This window comes from Astyanax mexicanus, chromosome 2 (genome assembly GCF_023375975.1).
Source record: "Astyanax mexicanus isolate ESR-SI-001 chromosome 2, AstMex3_surface, whole genome shotgun sequence".
NCBI classification, from domain to species: domain Eukaryota; kingdom Metazoa; phylum Chordata; class Actinopteri; order Characiformes; family Acestrorhamphidae; genus Astyanax; species Astyanax mexicanus.
In genome coordinates this window covers 76,771,446-76,787,627 of record NC_064409.1, presented here as the reverse complement: position 1 = coordinate 76,787,627, position 16,182 = coordinate 76,771,446, and the positions used below count along the sequence as shown (strand labels likewise).

Here is a 16,182-nt window from a genome sequence, read left to right as displayed (position 1 = left end):
CTAGTAGTACATATAGCATATATAGTATCCCAGGTGGTTGCTGTGGTAACCCACGTGGTTTCTATGGTGAATTTGTAGTGGTTGCTAGGTAGTTGCTATGGTTCGCTAAGGGTTTTCCTATCAATTTGTTCATTAAAACATCTAAATCGGTCAACATGGAGTCTAGTAGGATTTATAGCATTTAGAGTATCCAAAGTGGTTGCTATAGTGATGTTCAGTGGTTACTAGGTAGTTGCTATGCTGTTGCTAAGTGTTTGTCCTTTACTGTGTTTATAAAAATAAAATCTCTGAATCGATCCACATGGAGTCTAGTAGGATTTATAGCATCTATAGTACATCCCAAGTGGTTTCTGTGGTATTCCAGGTGTTTACTATGGTGGTGCTCAGTGGATGCTAGGTGGTTACTATGGTGTTGCTAAGTGTTTTTTTTGATCACTCTGATCATTAAAACATATCTGAATTGTTCCACATGGAGTCTAGTACTATTTATAGCATCTATAGTATGTCCCAAGTGGTTGCTATGGTGGTGTTCAATGGATGCTATGGTGTTGCTAAGGGTTTTTTTCCATCACTGTATTCAATAAACATCTCTAAATCTATCTGCATGATCCATGTATAGTATCTGTAGTATTCCAAGTGTTTGCTGTGGTACTTCAAGTGGTTGCTATGGTGGTGCTCAATGATTGCTAAGTGGTTGTTATGGTGTTTTAGTATTACTGTGTTCATTTAAACATCTCTGAATTTATGCACATAAAAGTAGTAGTTATAATATCTATAGTATCCCAAGTGGTTGCTGTGGTATTCCAGGTATTTACTACAGTGGTGCTCAGTGGTTGCTATGGTGTTTCTAAGTGTTTTATTAAGAATTGAGAATCCCCATCCCGTCACACATAACCCTCACCAGAGCCCCACCCACTAGATTAGTTGAAAAAATGCCATTTCAGGCTGCTGGTTGAGAACCTCAGACAGTGCATAGCTAAGTTAGCCAGCAGACTTTGTTTGAGGAAGGGATCTATACCTGCTTTCCATGGCGAGTCAGCAGATGAAGGAGATTTAAGTAGTTTGAAATAACGAGTTGTGTGCTTTTATCGCATTTAAGCATTAACTAGCTTGTAAGATCTTTATCTTTATCTGAGAGTGATTTTGTGTAAAGAACTTTATGAACGTGTTTTGCTCTAAAAAGAGGTATAATATGTCCCTTTTAACCAGAAGCACCATTAATGCAGCGCACCTGAATTTACCGAGCAGGGTGATGTGCTTGTGGTCGCCGCTGTAAAGCGTAATGTGCTCCTGATAACAGAAGAATTACTTCCTAGTTCATTGTGAAAACAATAGAGCACTGTGATAATGTGATGATGACATCACTGTTTACTTAGATGAAGCACTCTGACTCTGATACTAGTATTGTAAAATCTTACTGTTGGGAGATTAAACATTTTAAAGGATCATGCCAAATAATCCAGAGGCAAATGTGGGCTTTCCAAACCTGTTAAACTGGAATTTCAGGTTAACGGATAGTTTAGTGAGCTACACTGTATAAAACAGTATTGGAAAACCTGCTGAATAATAATAATAGACTAAAACTTAAAAAATGATTTCTTTGATTTTACCAAATTGAAAACATTTAGAATATAATCAAGAGGAAGAAATATAATCACATGCCATCAAACCATTAAAGCTGAAGTGCTTGAATTTTTTGCATCAGGAGTTTAAAGCATAAAGTTATCCAAAAGCAGTGTGTAAGACTGGTGGAGGAGAACATGATGCCAAGATGCATGGAAAAAAATGTGATTAAAAAACAGAGTTATTCCACCAAATATTGATTTCTGAACTCTTAAAACTTGATGAATATGAACTTTTTTTTGCATTATTTAAGGTGGGAAAACTCAGCATCTTTTTTATTTATTATTTCAGACATTTCTCATGTCATTTTCTGCAAATAAATGCTCTGAATAACAATATTTTTATTTGGAATTTTATTTGGGAGAAATGTTGTTCGTAGTTTATAGAATAAAACAACAATGTTTATTTTACTCAAACATAAACCTATAAATAGCAAAATCAGAGAAACGGATTCAGAAACTAAAGTGGTCTCTCAATTTTATTTTTTTCTGAGCTGTAAATAGTTCTTTTAAAATCAAGGGTATTAAAAATAGTGGTTAATTAACATTTTTTGGGTGTCCAAACGTATCTGGTCTTATAGTACCAGGGAAGCAAACCAGGATCTGAGCTAGGCTTGGATGACCATGGTGGTTGGTGTCGAGTAGTGGATAACACCACTACCTGCCAGTGAGCTACTACATCATATGGGAGACTTGGGTTTCTATTCCCATTCTGGGTGACTGATTGCTGTGTTACATAGTAAGAGTCCTTGGGCTAGACTCCCAACACTACACTGGCCGAACTCTGTAATTAGAATAACCTTATAAATCGCTATAGACAAGAGCAGCAGCTAAATACTGTAAATTCTTGTCATTTATTTAAAAACATGAATTATCCTTCAAGAACATACCATGAGCTAGGCTAGCATTTGTAGCTTCGATAGTACCTCCCATGTGGTTGCTGTAGTGTTCCAAGTGGTTGTTCGATGGATGCTATGGTGTTGCTAAGTGTTTTTTTTTTCAACACTGTGATTATTAAATCATCTCTGAATTGATCCACATGGAGTGTAGAAGTATTTATAGCATCTACAGTATCTCAGGTTGTTGCTGTGGTATTTCAGGTGGTTGTTATGGTGGTGTTCAGTGGATGCTATGGTGTTACCAAGTGTTTTACCATCACTTTGATCAATAAATCATCTCTGAATCGATCCACATGGAGTGAATCCCAGGCTGTTGCTAACCTGCTAACAACAGCCAACAATATAACTGACTGACTGTTATCTGTTATCTCCATGGTCTGGTCCCTCCAAAACAAACTGATCTGTCTCGACTGAAGGAAAAATGGAGCTAAACAAACATCAGATTGTACCAAAGCGTGTCATTTTTATTTACCATGAATCTTATCAGGGTGTGTTTGGGTTTGTGCACCTTTGCTAGCTTCCTCGTGGCAGTTAAACAGAAGGAAAAGACACTCTATTGACTGTTTTATTGATTTTAACAGTTTAAACACAGAAACTTTCCTTATTTATCCTTTCCTGTAACAGAGTGATCTTTTCAGTTTTATCACTGTTTATCTTCAGCAAAGGTTACAGTCATTCAAGCTTAGCGGTTAGCACAGCTTAGCACACATCATGTGGGAGACTTGGGTTCAATTCCCGTTCTGGGTGACTGAATGCTGGGTTACACAAATAAGAGTCTAGACTCCTAACATTACACTGGCTCAAATCTGTCATAGGATTAATCTTGTAAGTCGCTATAGACAAAAGCGGCAGCTAAGAAAATGTTGTAAATTCTTGTCAATTAGTGGTGGCTCAAAGCATGAATTACTAAAGACTTGTGACTTGACTTGGACTCGTGACCAAAGACTTGAGACTTGACTCAGACTCGTGACCAAAGACTTGAGACTTGACTCAGACTTGTGACCAAAGACTTGAGACTTGACTTGGACTCGTGACCAAAGACTTGAGACTTGACTCAGACTCGTGACCAAAGATTTGAGACTTGACTCAGACTTGTGACCAAAGACTTGAGACTTGACTCGGACTCGTGACCAAAGACTTGAGACTTGACTCAGACTCGTGACCAAAGACTTGAGACTTGACTCGGACTCGTGACCAAAGACTTGAGACTTGACTCGGACTTGTGACCAAAGATTTGAGACTTGACTCAGACTTGTGACCAAAGACTTGAGACTTGACTTGGACTCGTGACCAAAGACTTGAGACTTGACTCAGACTCGTGACCAAAGACTTGAGACTTGACTCGGACTCGTGACCAAAGACTTGAGACTTGACTCAGACTTGTGACCAAAGACTTGAGACTTGACTCAGACTTGTGAACAAAGACTTGTGACTTGACTTGGACTCGTGACCAAAGACTTGAGACTTGACTCAGACTCGTGACCAAAGACTTGTGACTTGACTCAGACTCGTGACCAAAGACTTGTGACTTGACTCAGACTCGTGAACAAAGACTTGTGACTTGACTTGGACTCGTGACCAAAGACTTGAGACTTGACTTGGACTCGTGACCAAAGACTTGAGACTTGACTCAGACTCGTGACCAAAGACTTGAGACTTGACTCAGACTTGTGACCAAAGACTTGTGACTTGACTCAGACTCGTGAACAAAGACTTGTGACTTGACTCGGACTCGTGACCAAAGACTTGAGACTTGACTCAGACTCGTGACCAAAGACTTGAGACTTGACTCAGACTCGTGACCAAAGACTTGAGACTTGACTCGGACTCGTGACCAAAGACTTGTGACTTGACTTGGACTCGTGACCAAAGACTTGTGACTTGACTCGGACTCGTGACCAAAGACTTGAGACTTGACTCGGACTCGTGACCAAAGACTTGTGACTTGACTCGGACTTGTGACAAAAGACTTGTGACTTGACTTGGACTCGTGACCAAAGACTTGTGACTTGGACTCAGACTCGTGACCAAAGACTTGAGACTTGACTCGGACTCGTGACCAAAGACTTGAGACTTGACTCGGACTTGTGACCAAAGACTTGAGACTTGACTTAGACTCGTGACCAAAGACTTGAGACTTGACTCGGACTCGTGACCAAAGACTTGAGACTTGACTCGGACTCGTGACCAAAGACTTGTGACTTGAGTCGGACTTGTGACCAAAGACTGTATCTCTGTTATCTGTTATCTCCATGGTCTGGTCCCTCCAAAACAAACTGATCTGTCTCGGCTGAGGGAAAAATGGAGCTAAACAAACATCAGAATGTACCAAAGCGTATCATTTTTATTTACCATGAATCTTATCAGGGTGTGTTTGGGTTTGTGCACCTTTGCTAGCTTCCTCGTGGCAGTTAAACAGAAGGAAAAGACACTCTATTGTCTGTTTTATTAATTTTAACAGTTTAAACACAGAAACTTTCCTTATTTATCCTTTCCTGTAACAGAGTGATCTTTTCAGTTTTATCACTGTTTGTCTTCAGCAAAGGTTACAGTCATTCAAGCTGTTTAAATGTATGCACCTGCCTAATTTAGTGTAAAGAATTATTGCATATTTACCTGAAATTACTGATCTGAACAACCAATGATTTAAAAAAGGAAAATAATGACAATCAGGGGTGCCCAAACTTTTTCATACCACTGTATATATAATATTTTTTTATATAATATTTTTTACGAATGAGGGTCCTGTTTTGGCGATCTATAGGCGAGCCTTTAACTGTGCATGGTGCAACTTGATTTATGGCGTGTCAGTGTGTCTTTGCTATCGTAACAATGGGAAAAGTACACCTTCTACGGCTCAAAACATGATGCAAAAGATGTGTATTAATTAGTTCTCCTTTAATTAATTAATAATGGGTGTGTCTTGAGTGTAATGTGAAACAAACCAATCAGCACGTCACTTTGCTCATCATTACCTTTAAGAGCCAGGTGCGCTCTTTGTCTTTTTGGCGGATTGCTATATTAATAGCGCAGCTACCTGGATGTGTCCAATGCTTTTCAACTTCTCAGTAGAGGAAACTGACCTGCTTGTTCACACTCATTCATTATGTTTAATGTTGATCAAGTGGAGGTGTACAGACATTGGGGATGCTACTGTGTTGAGGATTCTCTGCCAAGATAGCAATGAACGTCTGTCGATAATCAGTGCTATTTAAGGTATAAATAATATTTTTTTATTTTTAGAATAAATGAATACAGACGTATTTCAGCATGATTTCAGCTCTAAATTCTGGTGCGGCTGTACTACCTGTTCTGATATAATAAACCCTGGCAGTGTGCAGCTGATGGACGCGGCTGCGTCTGCAGAAATTACACGCTTTCTTGAGGTCAAGACTGTTGAATCTGGCATGACGGATCAGACTATAAAAAAGCAGATCTTCTATACTGAACTGAAGAGCGAGTCTGAGACATCTTTGAAATCTCTGGTAGAATCGCTGTCAGAGCTGCTGAGAATCACTATGACCAAACACTGAAGCTCCTGAAGCACTTCACACCCAGTTACAGTGCTGAATATGGAGTCAGAGCGTTTTCTCCAGTCTAAACAAGAACCTGGAGAAACAATAGACTTCTAAATGACTAGATTACGCTTCTAATATGTACAGTTTCTTTTCTGTAACACTTAAATATAACCAATAAAGACTACATTCATAAAGTCTTTATGAATGGTCATAAATGAGTTTATTAATGGTTATTAATTAGGTTGCAAATACTTTCAAACCCATTAAATAGCAGTTAAAAATATATCTATACATATACATACATATATCTATATATACTGTCAAACTTGAGATGTTTCTAAATACTTTTTATTAAATGACAAAGTTGATTTATATGACTAAGCGAACAATGAGTCACTGTTGCCTTTTCAATTGATGTGTTGTAACTGCTTATCAATGTTTTTTAAAGCATTTCCAATCTAATCAATAATAATTAATACACTCATTTATAAACCATGTATAAACCCTTTACAAGGGTAGTCTTATTTTAAAGTGGTACCCAAATAATAACAGTAATCACTCCACTAATGAATTCCAACCTCTCCTCCTCATTGGAGTACCAATTAGAGTCCTATTTTAGTGATTCATAGGCGAGCCAGCTTGATTTAGCGCATGTCAGTGTGTCTTTGCTATCGTAACGGCAGGAAAAGTACACCTTGCGTGGCTCAAAACATGCAAAAGATGTATATTCATTAGTTCTCTTAATTAATAATGGGTGTGTTTTGAGTGTAACGTGAAATAAACCAATCAGCATGTCACTTGCTCATCATTCCCTTTAAGAGTCGGGTGAGCTCTGACTTTGGCGGATTGCTATTTTAACAACGCAGCTACCTAGACATGTCCAACACTTTTCAGCTTTAAAGCAGAGGAAATTGAAACCTCCTCATTCATGCTTAATACATTTTTGAATTGATTAATAAAAATTTGTGTCTCCGAGTGGTCCAGCAGCCTAAGTGCTGCCACTATGATCGGGAGATCGCTGGTTCGAATCCCGGCAGCTTGCCATCAGCTGCTGAAGCCCCGAGAGACCACAATTGGCCTTGCTCTCTCTCTGGGTGGGTACAGTAGATGGTATTCTTTCTCTCATCACTTCTCGGGTGATGTGGATCAGCACAAGGCTGCATCTGTGAGCTGATGTATCAGAACCGAGTCGCTGCGCTTTCCTCCAAATGTAAGCACTGTGATGCTACTCAGCTATTCAAAAAAAAAAAAAAAGAGGCGGAGTCTGACTTCACATGTATCGGAGGAGGCATGTGCTAGTCTTTACCCTACTGGTGTTGGGGCATCACTAGTAATAGGGGGAGTCGGGTAGTTGAGTGGGTTGGGTAATTAACGGAGTAAATTGGGGAGAAAATAGGGTTAAAAATGTGAAATAAGATTAATGATAATTCATTTTAATGCTTACATATAATAAATTCTGAGTTTTTAAATCAAATAAAATAGATGTAGATGCAAAAAATCACTCTGTGAGCATGCGGTCTGAATGTTTCTCTTATAAATATGATAAATAGTCAAAAGAATTCAAATTATTAAGTCATTTTTGAAAGGCTAAGAGACACAAAAATGCAGGTTATTCTGATTAAAACTCTGCAGTTTTTTTCCGTACTGTATAACGTGAATGCAGACGTTGTTCTAACAGAAATGTTCTTCTTAATCTGATCTGAAGTTTCATGCACTGATGATGACTCCGCCTCTCCGTGTAATCACTGTAATCTATCATAGTTTAGAGATTATTAGATCATCCTGAGTGGATCTCAGTTCCTCTTCTGCTTCTATCGTTGAGCGTCACAGACGATGAGTAGGTGATTAATAGCCTGATGTCGCACCTTTTCCACATACATTTATGAACTTATATATGTATTTATGTATGCACAGTACCAGTCAAAAGTTTGGAGACACCTTAGTTTAGTTTCTAAACTGAAATCAGAATAATTTCTGAGCGGAGAAGAATATGGATAAAATATTGTGTTTAATGGTACCATTGTTCTGGAACGATCATCCCTGCTAAGCCTAGTAATATATTCATTCTAAAAACTGGGGAGTCGGGTCTCGTTTTGCGGGAGTTCTTCTCCTTCTGGCCACGTCACACGTCTTTATGTACTTACGTCACACGTACAGCCTCTAAAAGAGGATCCGGCTGGTGGAGCAATGGAGACTTCAGAAGAGGAAACTCAGAGCTCAGTAGCTCATTCACTCATAGTAAAATCCAAGAAACAAAGGAGTGAAGTTTCTGAATGAGCGCTCTCTCTCTCTCTCTCTCTCTTTATCTCTCTCTCTTTCTCTCTCCCTCTCTCTCCCTCTCTCTCCCTCTCTCTCTGACTGAACATAACCTGGAATCAGATTATCTGCTCTAAAAGGAGACCGCATCACACCCGCCCAGTTTAAAATGATTCTTCCACTTACTTTGTGCAATTACCCACTCTCACCAGAGAGGGCCCTAAATCCCAAAACTTAAGGACATCAGCTTTAAAGATATAAAACTGTTAAGGGACACATATAGAATTATGTAATAAAAAGTAAAAAAAAGTGTTATTCCTCCCCCTGATCCAATCCCCTGATCTAAACCTGATGAACTGAGATTTAGGTGATTTGAGGTGATTTAACTGGGATGAGCTGGAGCTTCACAGCGTGAAGGAAAACAGCAACTATTGTTCAGCACCTCCAGGAACTCCTTCCTTCAAGACGCTGAGAAAACTATGCCAGGTGACTCTCCCTCATGAAGACACTGAGATTAAAATTAAAACCAAGAGTGTGCAGATCTGTCCTCAAAGAGAAATGTGATACTTAGAAGAATCTAAAGTATAAAACTTAAAATATTCTGGTTTGTTTAACACTTTATATTTATAGAATAATTCTGCATGTGTTCCTGTACAGCTTTAATATAGTCTTCAATATTAAATTTACAATGTAAAAAAAATCATAAAGAGAAAGAAAAACACTGAATGAGAAGAGGTGTGACCAAACGTTTAACTGGTATTGTATTTGAATAGAAATAAAATCCAACTTATCTTGATTTTTGTAGGTGAGTTATTGTGATTAATCACACCAAATTGTTATTCATCACAATAAATCAAATTGTGTGATTTTTTTTAGGCTTTTTATCATCAAACATCAGCCCTAATGTGTGTGTGTGTGTGTGTGTAAAGCTTTCATTGTAAAAGGAAAAGAAAGTGTAGGAACATTTTTAAGCATTTTTATTGGTCCATTCATTATTACATTTTGGCACAGAGCAAAAAACAATGCAAGAGTTGAATTGCATTCCATTATCTAAAAAACACAATACTGTATTTATATAAATACATAAAAAACATATTTTAGTTTGTTTAACACTTTTTAATTGCTAAATGATTCTGCGTTTGTTCCCATATAGCTTTAATATTGTCTTCAATGTTAAATTTACAATGTAAAAAAAATCATAAAAAGAAAGAAAAAAACATGTTAAATGAGAAGGGGTGTGTCTAAAAATTTTGGCTGGTATTTTATTTGAATAGAAATAAAATACAACTTATCTTACATTGATTTTGTTATTAATCACAGCAAATCAAATTACATATATGCCCTGGCTATCTTCAAAATGAAAGCTTTACAAGAAAAGAAAATGTAGGAGAATTTTTATGCAAAGCCATTTTTGAGCATTTCTATTGGTCCATTCATCATTAAATTTTGACACATTTTTTTTTACAAGAGTTGAATCACACAATATTTGAAATACATAAAATACATAAAACATATTCTAGTTTGTTTAACACTTTTTATTTACAGAATAATTCTGCATGTTTTCCTGTAGAGCTTTAATATAGTCTTCAATATTAAAAGTAAAAATGTACAATGTAAAAAAAAAATCATAAAAAGAAATAAAACACACTGAATGATTAGAGGTGTGTCTAAACTTTCACCTTCTTCTGTATTTATATTTGTGGTAGAAGACAGGACCAGTGCCAAACCAGGACTCCAACAGCTACACCTTTACTTTAGGCCATAAATGCCAATCATGCATCAAACAGAAACCAAAGACAACACTGTAAATTGCATGCCAATGTCACAGGTTAGGATTACTGTCATGTTTTATTAAAGCTTGGGGGGAATTGCACTGTCAAAAAAACATCTAGGAAAACTTATGAAGTTGAATGAATGAAGTTCAACTTATATAGTGCCTTTCTAGAAACCCAAGGACGCTTTACAATTTACATGTTTTTACACACAAGCACATTACATCCACACACCGGTGAGAAGCGGCAGCCAATAGCGCACAGCGTACTCTCAACCGGAAACAACCGTCCACCTGGAGGACTGCATCGGGCACTACAGCAATTACCCAGGACAGAGTGCCAATCCATATCTGGGCACAGTCATACATACATTTACATACACACTTACACACACACAACTTACATACATACCACACACTTTTTACACACACACACCAGATCAATTTAGATTATACATTTTTCGGGGCAATTTAGAGTATCCAATTTACCTGATCTCCATGTTTTTGGACTGTGGGAGGAAACCGGAGTCCCCGGAGGAAACCCACGCAGACACGGGGAGAACATGGAAACTCCACCCTTATGTCTAAACTTGAAATCTTAAGCTTTGTTATTTGTACTAGAGTTTATAAATCAGCCCTTCAACTCAGGTTTTTAATTTTAATTAACTTTATTGAAATGGACATTTGAATGGACATTAAGTTTGGCTGCAGGCCAGATAGTTTCCAAGCCATTACTCGGCTGTTTTGTAAAATGAAGTATAATGGGATGGAGTGCTGCTACAGACTAGTAGCTCTCCAGCCCAGAGGGTTGTTGAACCCAATTGCAGAACAGTTGATCTCAAAGCAGGTAAACCCAAGAAGAAAGGAATAAAAATAAATAAATAAACACACCGCTCCTCACGTAGGATCAAACCCGTGTCATCAGGGTCACAGTCCAATACACTACCGCTGCCCTGGCTAGTAAATTGGGACACGGCCGGGAAAAAAGTGAACTTATATGGAATTAGGGAGCCCAAGAATGGGTGGAAAAATGAGAATGGGCAGCGACACAGAGAGAGACACAAGGGGGGGAGGAATGTAAACAAAAGCTCACCAGAGAAGCATTTTATTTATTTATTTATTTCATTATCATTCATTATAGTTCAAACAACCTCATGGGCCAGATGTTTCATGCTTTGGAACTGCAGATTTTAACACTATACAGTCATGGCTGAAATAATTTATTTATTTTTACCCCCCCCCTTAAAAATAAAATATTTCTCTTTAAGAAAATGACTGCAATTACTCATGTTTTATTAAACACGTCTATTTGCTGTTTATTGTTTGTTGTTGCAGTTTATTTAATGTTTATTTAAAACAGAATCATTTTACTCAAAACTTTAACCCAAAAGCTGGCTTTAAGTACTAGATTGTGGGTCTTCCAGCATGACAATGACCCCAAACGTACTTCTTGAAGCATCTAGAGATGGATGGAAACCAAGAGCTTTTTTTTTAGGTGTACATTTCTTAAAATTGTAAGGAACTTGAAATTGATTGATTGATTGATTAATTGATTGTATTTCTAAATTTTTGTAATACAGGATAAACCAGGCTCTGACGGAGGGCTTCGAGGAGGACGTGGGCCGCAAGACCACCCATCATGTGATGTATCCTGAGAGCGCACTAGACCTGAAGAGTAACTCCACCGCTCTGGTGCTGGCCCCCTTCAAAATCCTGGACCTGGAGTGGATCATTAGCGCACTGACCAACGGCAACATCACGTAGTGAGTTCCAATGTTCCAAAAACTTACAATGTGCTCCTTATTAAGGCAGTAATATAATATCTGATTATAGAACCTTATAGAGATTTATTTATTTTTATTCTGATCTATCAGAAGAAATTTAAGCTTTATTAAATTAAAGCATAAATCTAACTACACACTTACAGGGGTTGGACAATGAAACTGAATCACCTGTCATTTTAGTGTGGGAGGTTTCATGGCTAAATTGGAGCAGCCTGGTGGCCAATCTTCATTAATTGCACATTGCACCAGTAAGAGCAGAGTGTGAAGGTTCAATTAGCAAGACATACCAGAGTTTAAAATAGGACAAATTGTTGGTGCACCAACAAGCAAGTGACCAAGACAGCAAGTCTTTGTGATGCATCAAGAGCCACGGTATCCAGGGTAATATCAGCATACCACCAAGAAGGACCAACCACATCCAACAGGATTAACTGTGGACGCTGTAAGAGGAAGCTGTCTGAAAGGGATGTTCGGGTGCTAACCCGGATTGTATCCAAAAAACATAAAACCACGGCTGATCAAATCACGGCAGAATTCAATGTTCACGTCAACTCTCCTGTTTCCACCAGAACTGTCCGTCACAATCAATTATTGTGCTCTAAAACCAGGTGTTACAGTTTCACTGTACAACCCCTGTAGGTCCCTATTTTAACAGTGTTTAGTTGAGCTTGATTTGGGGCGTGTCAGTGTGTTTTTGGTGTCATAACAGCGGGAAAAGTATGCCGGTTGACGTCTGTCTATGTTGTATTCAGGTAATTATAGCAATATGCCAGTAATTTCCCTAAACACTTGCATGGGTGTACGATAGGGCCCTAAATGTTAGAAACAACTGACAGACAAAAAAATATATATTTTTTTATTGGCTTGGTTGATGTGAAAATCAAATTTTTGTCTGATTCCATAAAAATCCAGAGTTTTCCATAAGTTCTTTTTATTAGATTGCCTATGTGCATGTTAAAATGTAAATCTCATTTTTGACAAATTGTGAATTTATGTAGTTATCATCAAGATTTCTGGGTTTATCTTACACCCTGCGCAAGGCAGGCACGGCACGATGCTCTTAGCTATCTTATACCCCGTCAACAGTCTATTTTCACGCCTTGTGCCTGTATTGTTAAAATAGCATCAAAGTCTAGGAATAAATTTACCCTGTGAGGTGTGTTCGGGGAAATTTATGGCATATTTCTAGCCTGGTGATGGGAAATACAGGTGCGCCACTGACTGATTAAAACCCTGACAACAGTCAACAGTCAGCCACCCAATCATATATTTAGCCATGCAGAAGTGCTTAGCACAAATCCAGCTTTTATCTCAACAATAAACAGAATAAAGAATAAAATAACATTACTGTTCTCTTAAACGAGCTGCTGGTGTTTCTTCACAGTGTGAACGAGCAGATCAGTATCTGTCTCTGCTGAGACACACAAAAGTGCAGCGCTGTTAAGATATGAATGCGCCAAAGTCAGAGCTCACTTGACTCTTAAAGGGAATGACAGCTGACACACTGGTTGGTTTATTTCACGTTATGCCCAAAATTAACTACACCCATGATTAATTAAGATAATTAATTCATGCCTTTTGCGTGTTTTGACCTGCTTAATGCATATTTTTGTATGCTCTAACGATAACAAAGACACACCGACGTGCCCTAAATCCAGTTGTGTTATCTCAAAAGGTGAAGAATGCCAAAAATGTAAATACACAAAAACACATGTTGTGTTTTCCTGGTGAAACTTCCTCGTGTATCTGCCAAGTGATGACTTTAAAAAATAAGAGGGAAAACCCACAATGTAATTTTTGACCACCTGAAGGAGGAAGAAAAGCATTTATATCAGATTACAACTCAGATTATACAGTATAAAATCACATCAGTCTCTCTTATTATACAACAGGTAGTTCCGACCTCACAATCTGATTGGTTGAGAAGAGTTCTAGCCGTGCTGATATATGTGATAACATCACGGCCTTCTCACACTAAACCTGTATCACTCCGCCAACGCGTTGCCGAGTAACGGCGTATACACACAGGACACCCGCAGCAGCGTTAGCTTAGCACAGGCTAGCGCTCAGCCACGGCACACTCGCCCGCAGCGCTGGCTCATCTTTTGTGGAAAAAAGGGAAAGAAAATCGCTCGGTTAATGCTAACTTAACCAGCCAGGCTAGGCTAAGCTAAGCTAATGCTGAGCTAAAGCAAGCTACGGTAACCTAACCACAGTCCAGCCGGCTAGCTAAAACCAACACCACCCAGCAAAACAAGCAGAAATGCTCAAAAAATGCGCAGCGTTCACCTGAAGACGACTCCACAGAGCAGGAGAGGAGAGTATTGGCGTTATTTCACGCTCCTAACGTTACCATCTTCACTTATTCACCATTTTGATTTAAAGCTAACTTTCGTGGTGTTAGTCTGTATGAACCATACACTGTTTTGTAGTTAAGTTTCAGTTCTGTTACAGTCGGTGTGGAACTACTTTTTGGCGGAAGGCACAGTCCATATTAAAGCATATTCATTCTGTATTTCTCAAAGGTCTTTTATGTATTTTCTTTATTCATTTAGTAAAAAAACAAACTGTTGTATAAAAGCAATAGAACACTCGAGGTCGTGCTGTTATTCGTGATAACACACTTCCTCTGGTGTTCTATTGCTTAAATATAACACTGTAATAATGCCTGTCCCAACAAAGTGTAAATCAGAACATAATGGGTTTAGTTTTAATTCTTTAATTCTTTAATCTGGTGTATTCCTAACCAGTTCAGACTGCCAGATTAAATCTGATTTTTGTCACATTTACATTCTATCTGGATTGATTTTTGACAGGTTAAACATTTACGCTCATAATATGAGCGTAATATAAATTAATATAAATTTCAAAAATAAAAGTGAACGTAATGTCTAGTAATGTCTAGTTTTATTATATAATGGCAAATATATATGTTATATAAAAATATATATAAATTGAGATGTATATGCTAATGTTAAGCAAAATAGTATGCTCATATTTATGATTGCTTATATAAACCATTTCAACATTTTAAAATGACTGAAGTAAGACTTAAATTACGCAAAATAATCACTGATTAGAACCAGAATAACATTAGATTTTTTTGTTTATTTTGATTTAAATTCTACATCGATGGATTAAGATCATTATTCCTAAAATAAGTGAACTAATCTTACACTTATACAGTTCTTAATATAAGAAAAAAAATCTTATTAGAAAGAAATAATAAGATTTATGTCTTTAAATAAGGCCATTTCCCAAGTTTTTACGTGAGCTGTAGACAGTGCACTGTACAGCTTGATTCAGTGCCTCAGTGTGTCTTTGCTATCGTAACAGTGGGAAAAGTATTCAGTGATACCAATACACCAGAAATTTAGATTGAAATTCTAAATCTAATTGGATTCAAAGTCTAATTAGACCATTTTAACTGTGCACTGCACAGCTTGAGTAAGTGCCTCAGGTTTTCTTTGCTATCATAACAGTGGGAAAAGTATTCAGTAAGTCATAGCAATACACCAGAAATGTACCTGTAAACACCTCATTTTGATTTAAATTCTACGTCTAATTAAACCATTTCACAATTTTACTATCATAACAGCGGGAAAAGTTTTCAGTCAGTGATAGCAATACACCAGAAATGTACCTGAACACACCTCATTTTAAATCAAATTCTACGTCTAATTTGACCATTTTACAATTTTTGTTTTTACCTAAACTGTCGACTGTTTGATTTAGTGCGTCAGTGTGTCTTTGCTATTGTAACAGCTGGAAAAGTATTCAGTCAGTGATAGCAATACACCAGAAATTTAGATTCAAAGTCTAATTAGACCATTTGATATATATATTTTTTTTAAGTGAAATAAAACGTGCCTCATTGGGTAAACGGAGGCACATTCTATGGAGAAATAGAGGTTTTTTTTGTGACATCACTAATACACTAAGTAAATTAACGAATACACTAGTAGTCAAATTCTTTCTTTCTTTCTCTCTCTCTCTCTCTCTCAGTACCTACATGCCAGTCATGCCACGGATCCAGGCTAACAAGAACAAGGTGAGTTTTTGCTTTGTCATCCTGTCTTTATTTTATCTGTGTTATTCTTGCTGCTAGTATTGGATTTGTATTATTATAGCTATATGATTCTGTTTATATCCAGTTCAAATACAAATACAAAATTGGGATTTGACATACAGTATATATAAATATGTGTAATATTTCCATGTATTAACATGCCTATATAATACACAGTTTAGAGGATATCACATTTGATAACATGTGACTGCAACATGTGTTGTTAGACAGGTATGTCCTGATAAATTAATTATTCCAACAAT

The 16,182-nt window shown here is 37.5% G+C and overlaps 1 protein-coding gene across 5 annotated transcripts in view; it reads left to right on the top strand.

Annotated features, from left to right (window-relative positions):
- Nucleotides 1-16,182, top strand: part of st3gal1l3 (ST3 beta-galactoside alpha-2,3-sialyltransferase 1, like 3) — a 385,371-nt gene that overhangs the window by 358,951 nt on the left and 10,238 nt on the right. For all 5 annotated transcript variants that reach the window (XM_049475270.1, XM_049475269.1, XM_022671937.2 and 2 more), the window contains 2 exons: nt 11,647-11,829; nt 15,856-15,901. In XM_049475270.1, the coding sequence (XP_049331227.1) occupies nt 11,647-11,829; nt 15,856-15,901 (229 nt within the window). The remainder of the gene's footprint in view (nt 1-11,646; nt 11,830-15,855; nt 15,902-16,182) is intronic.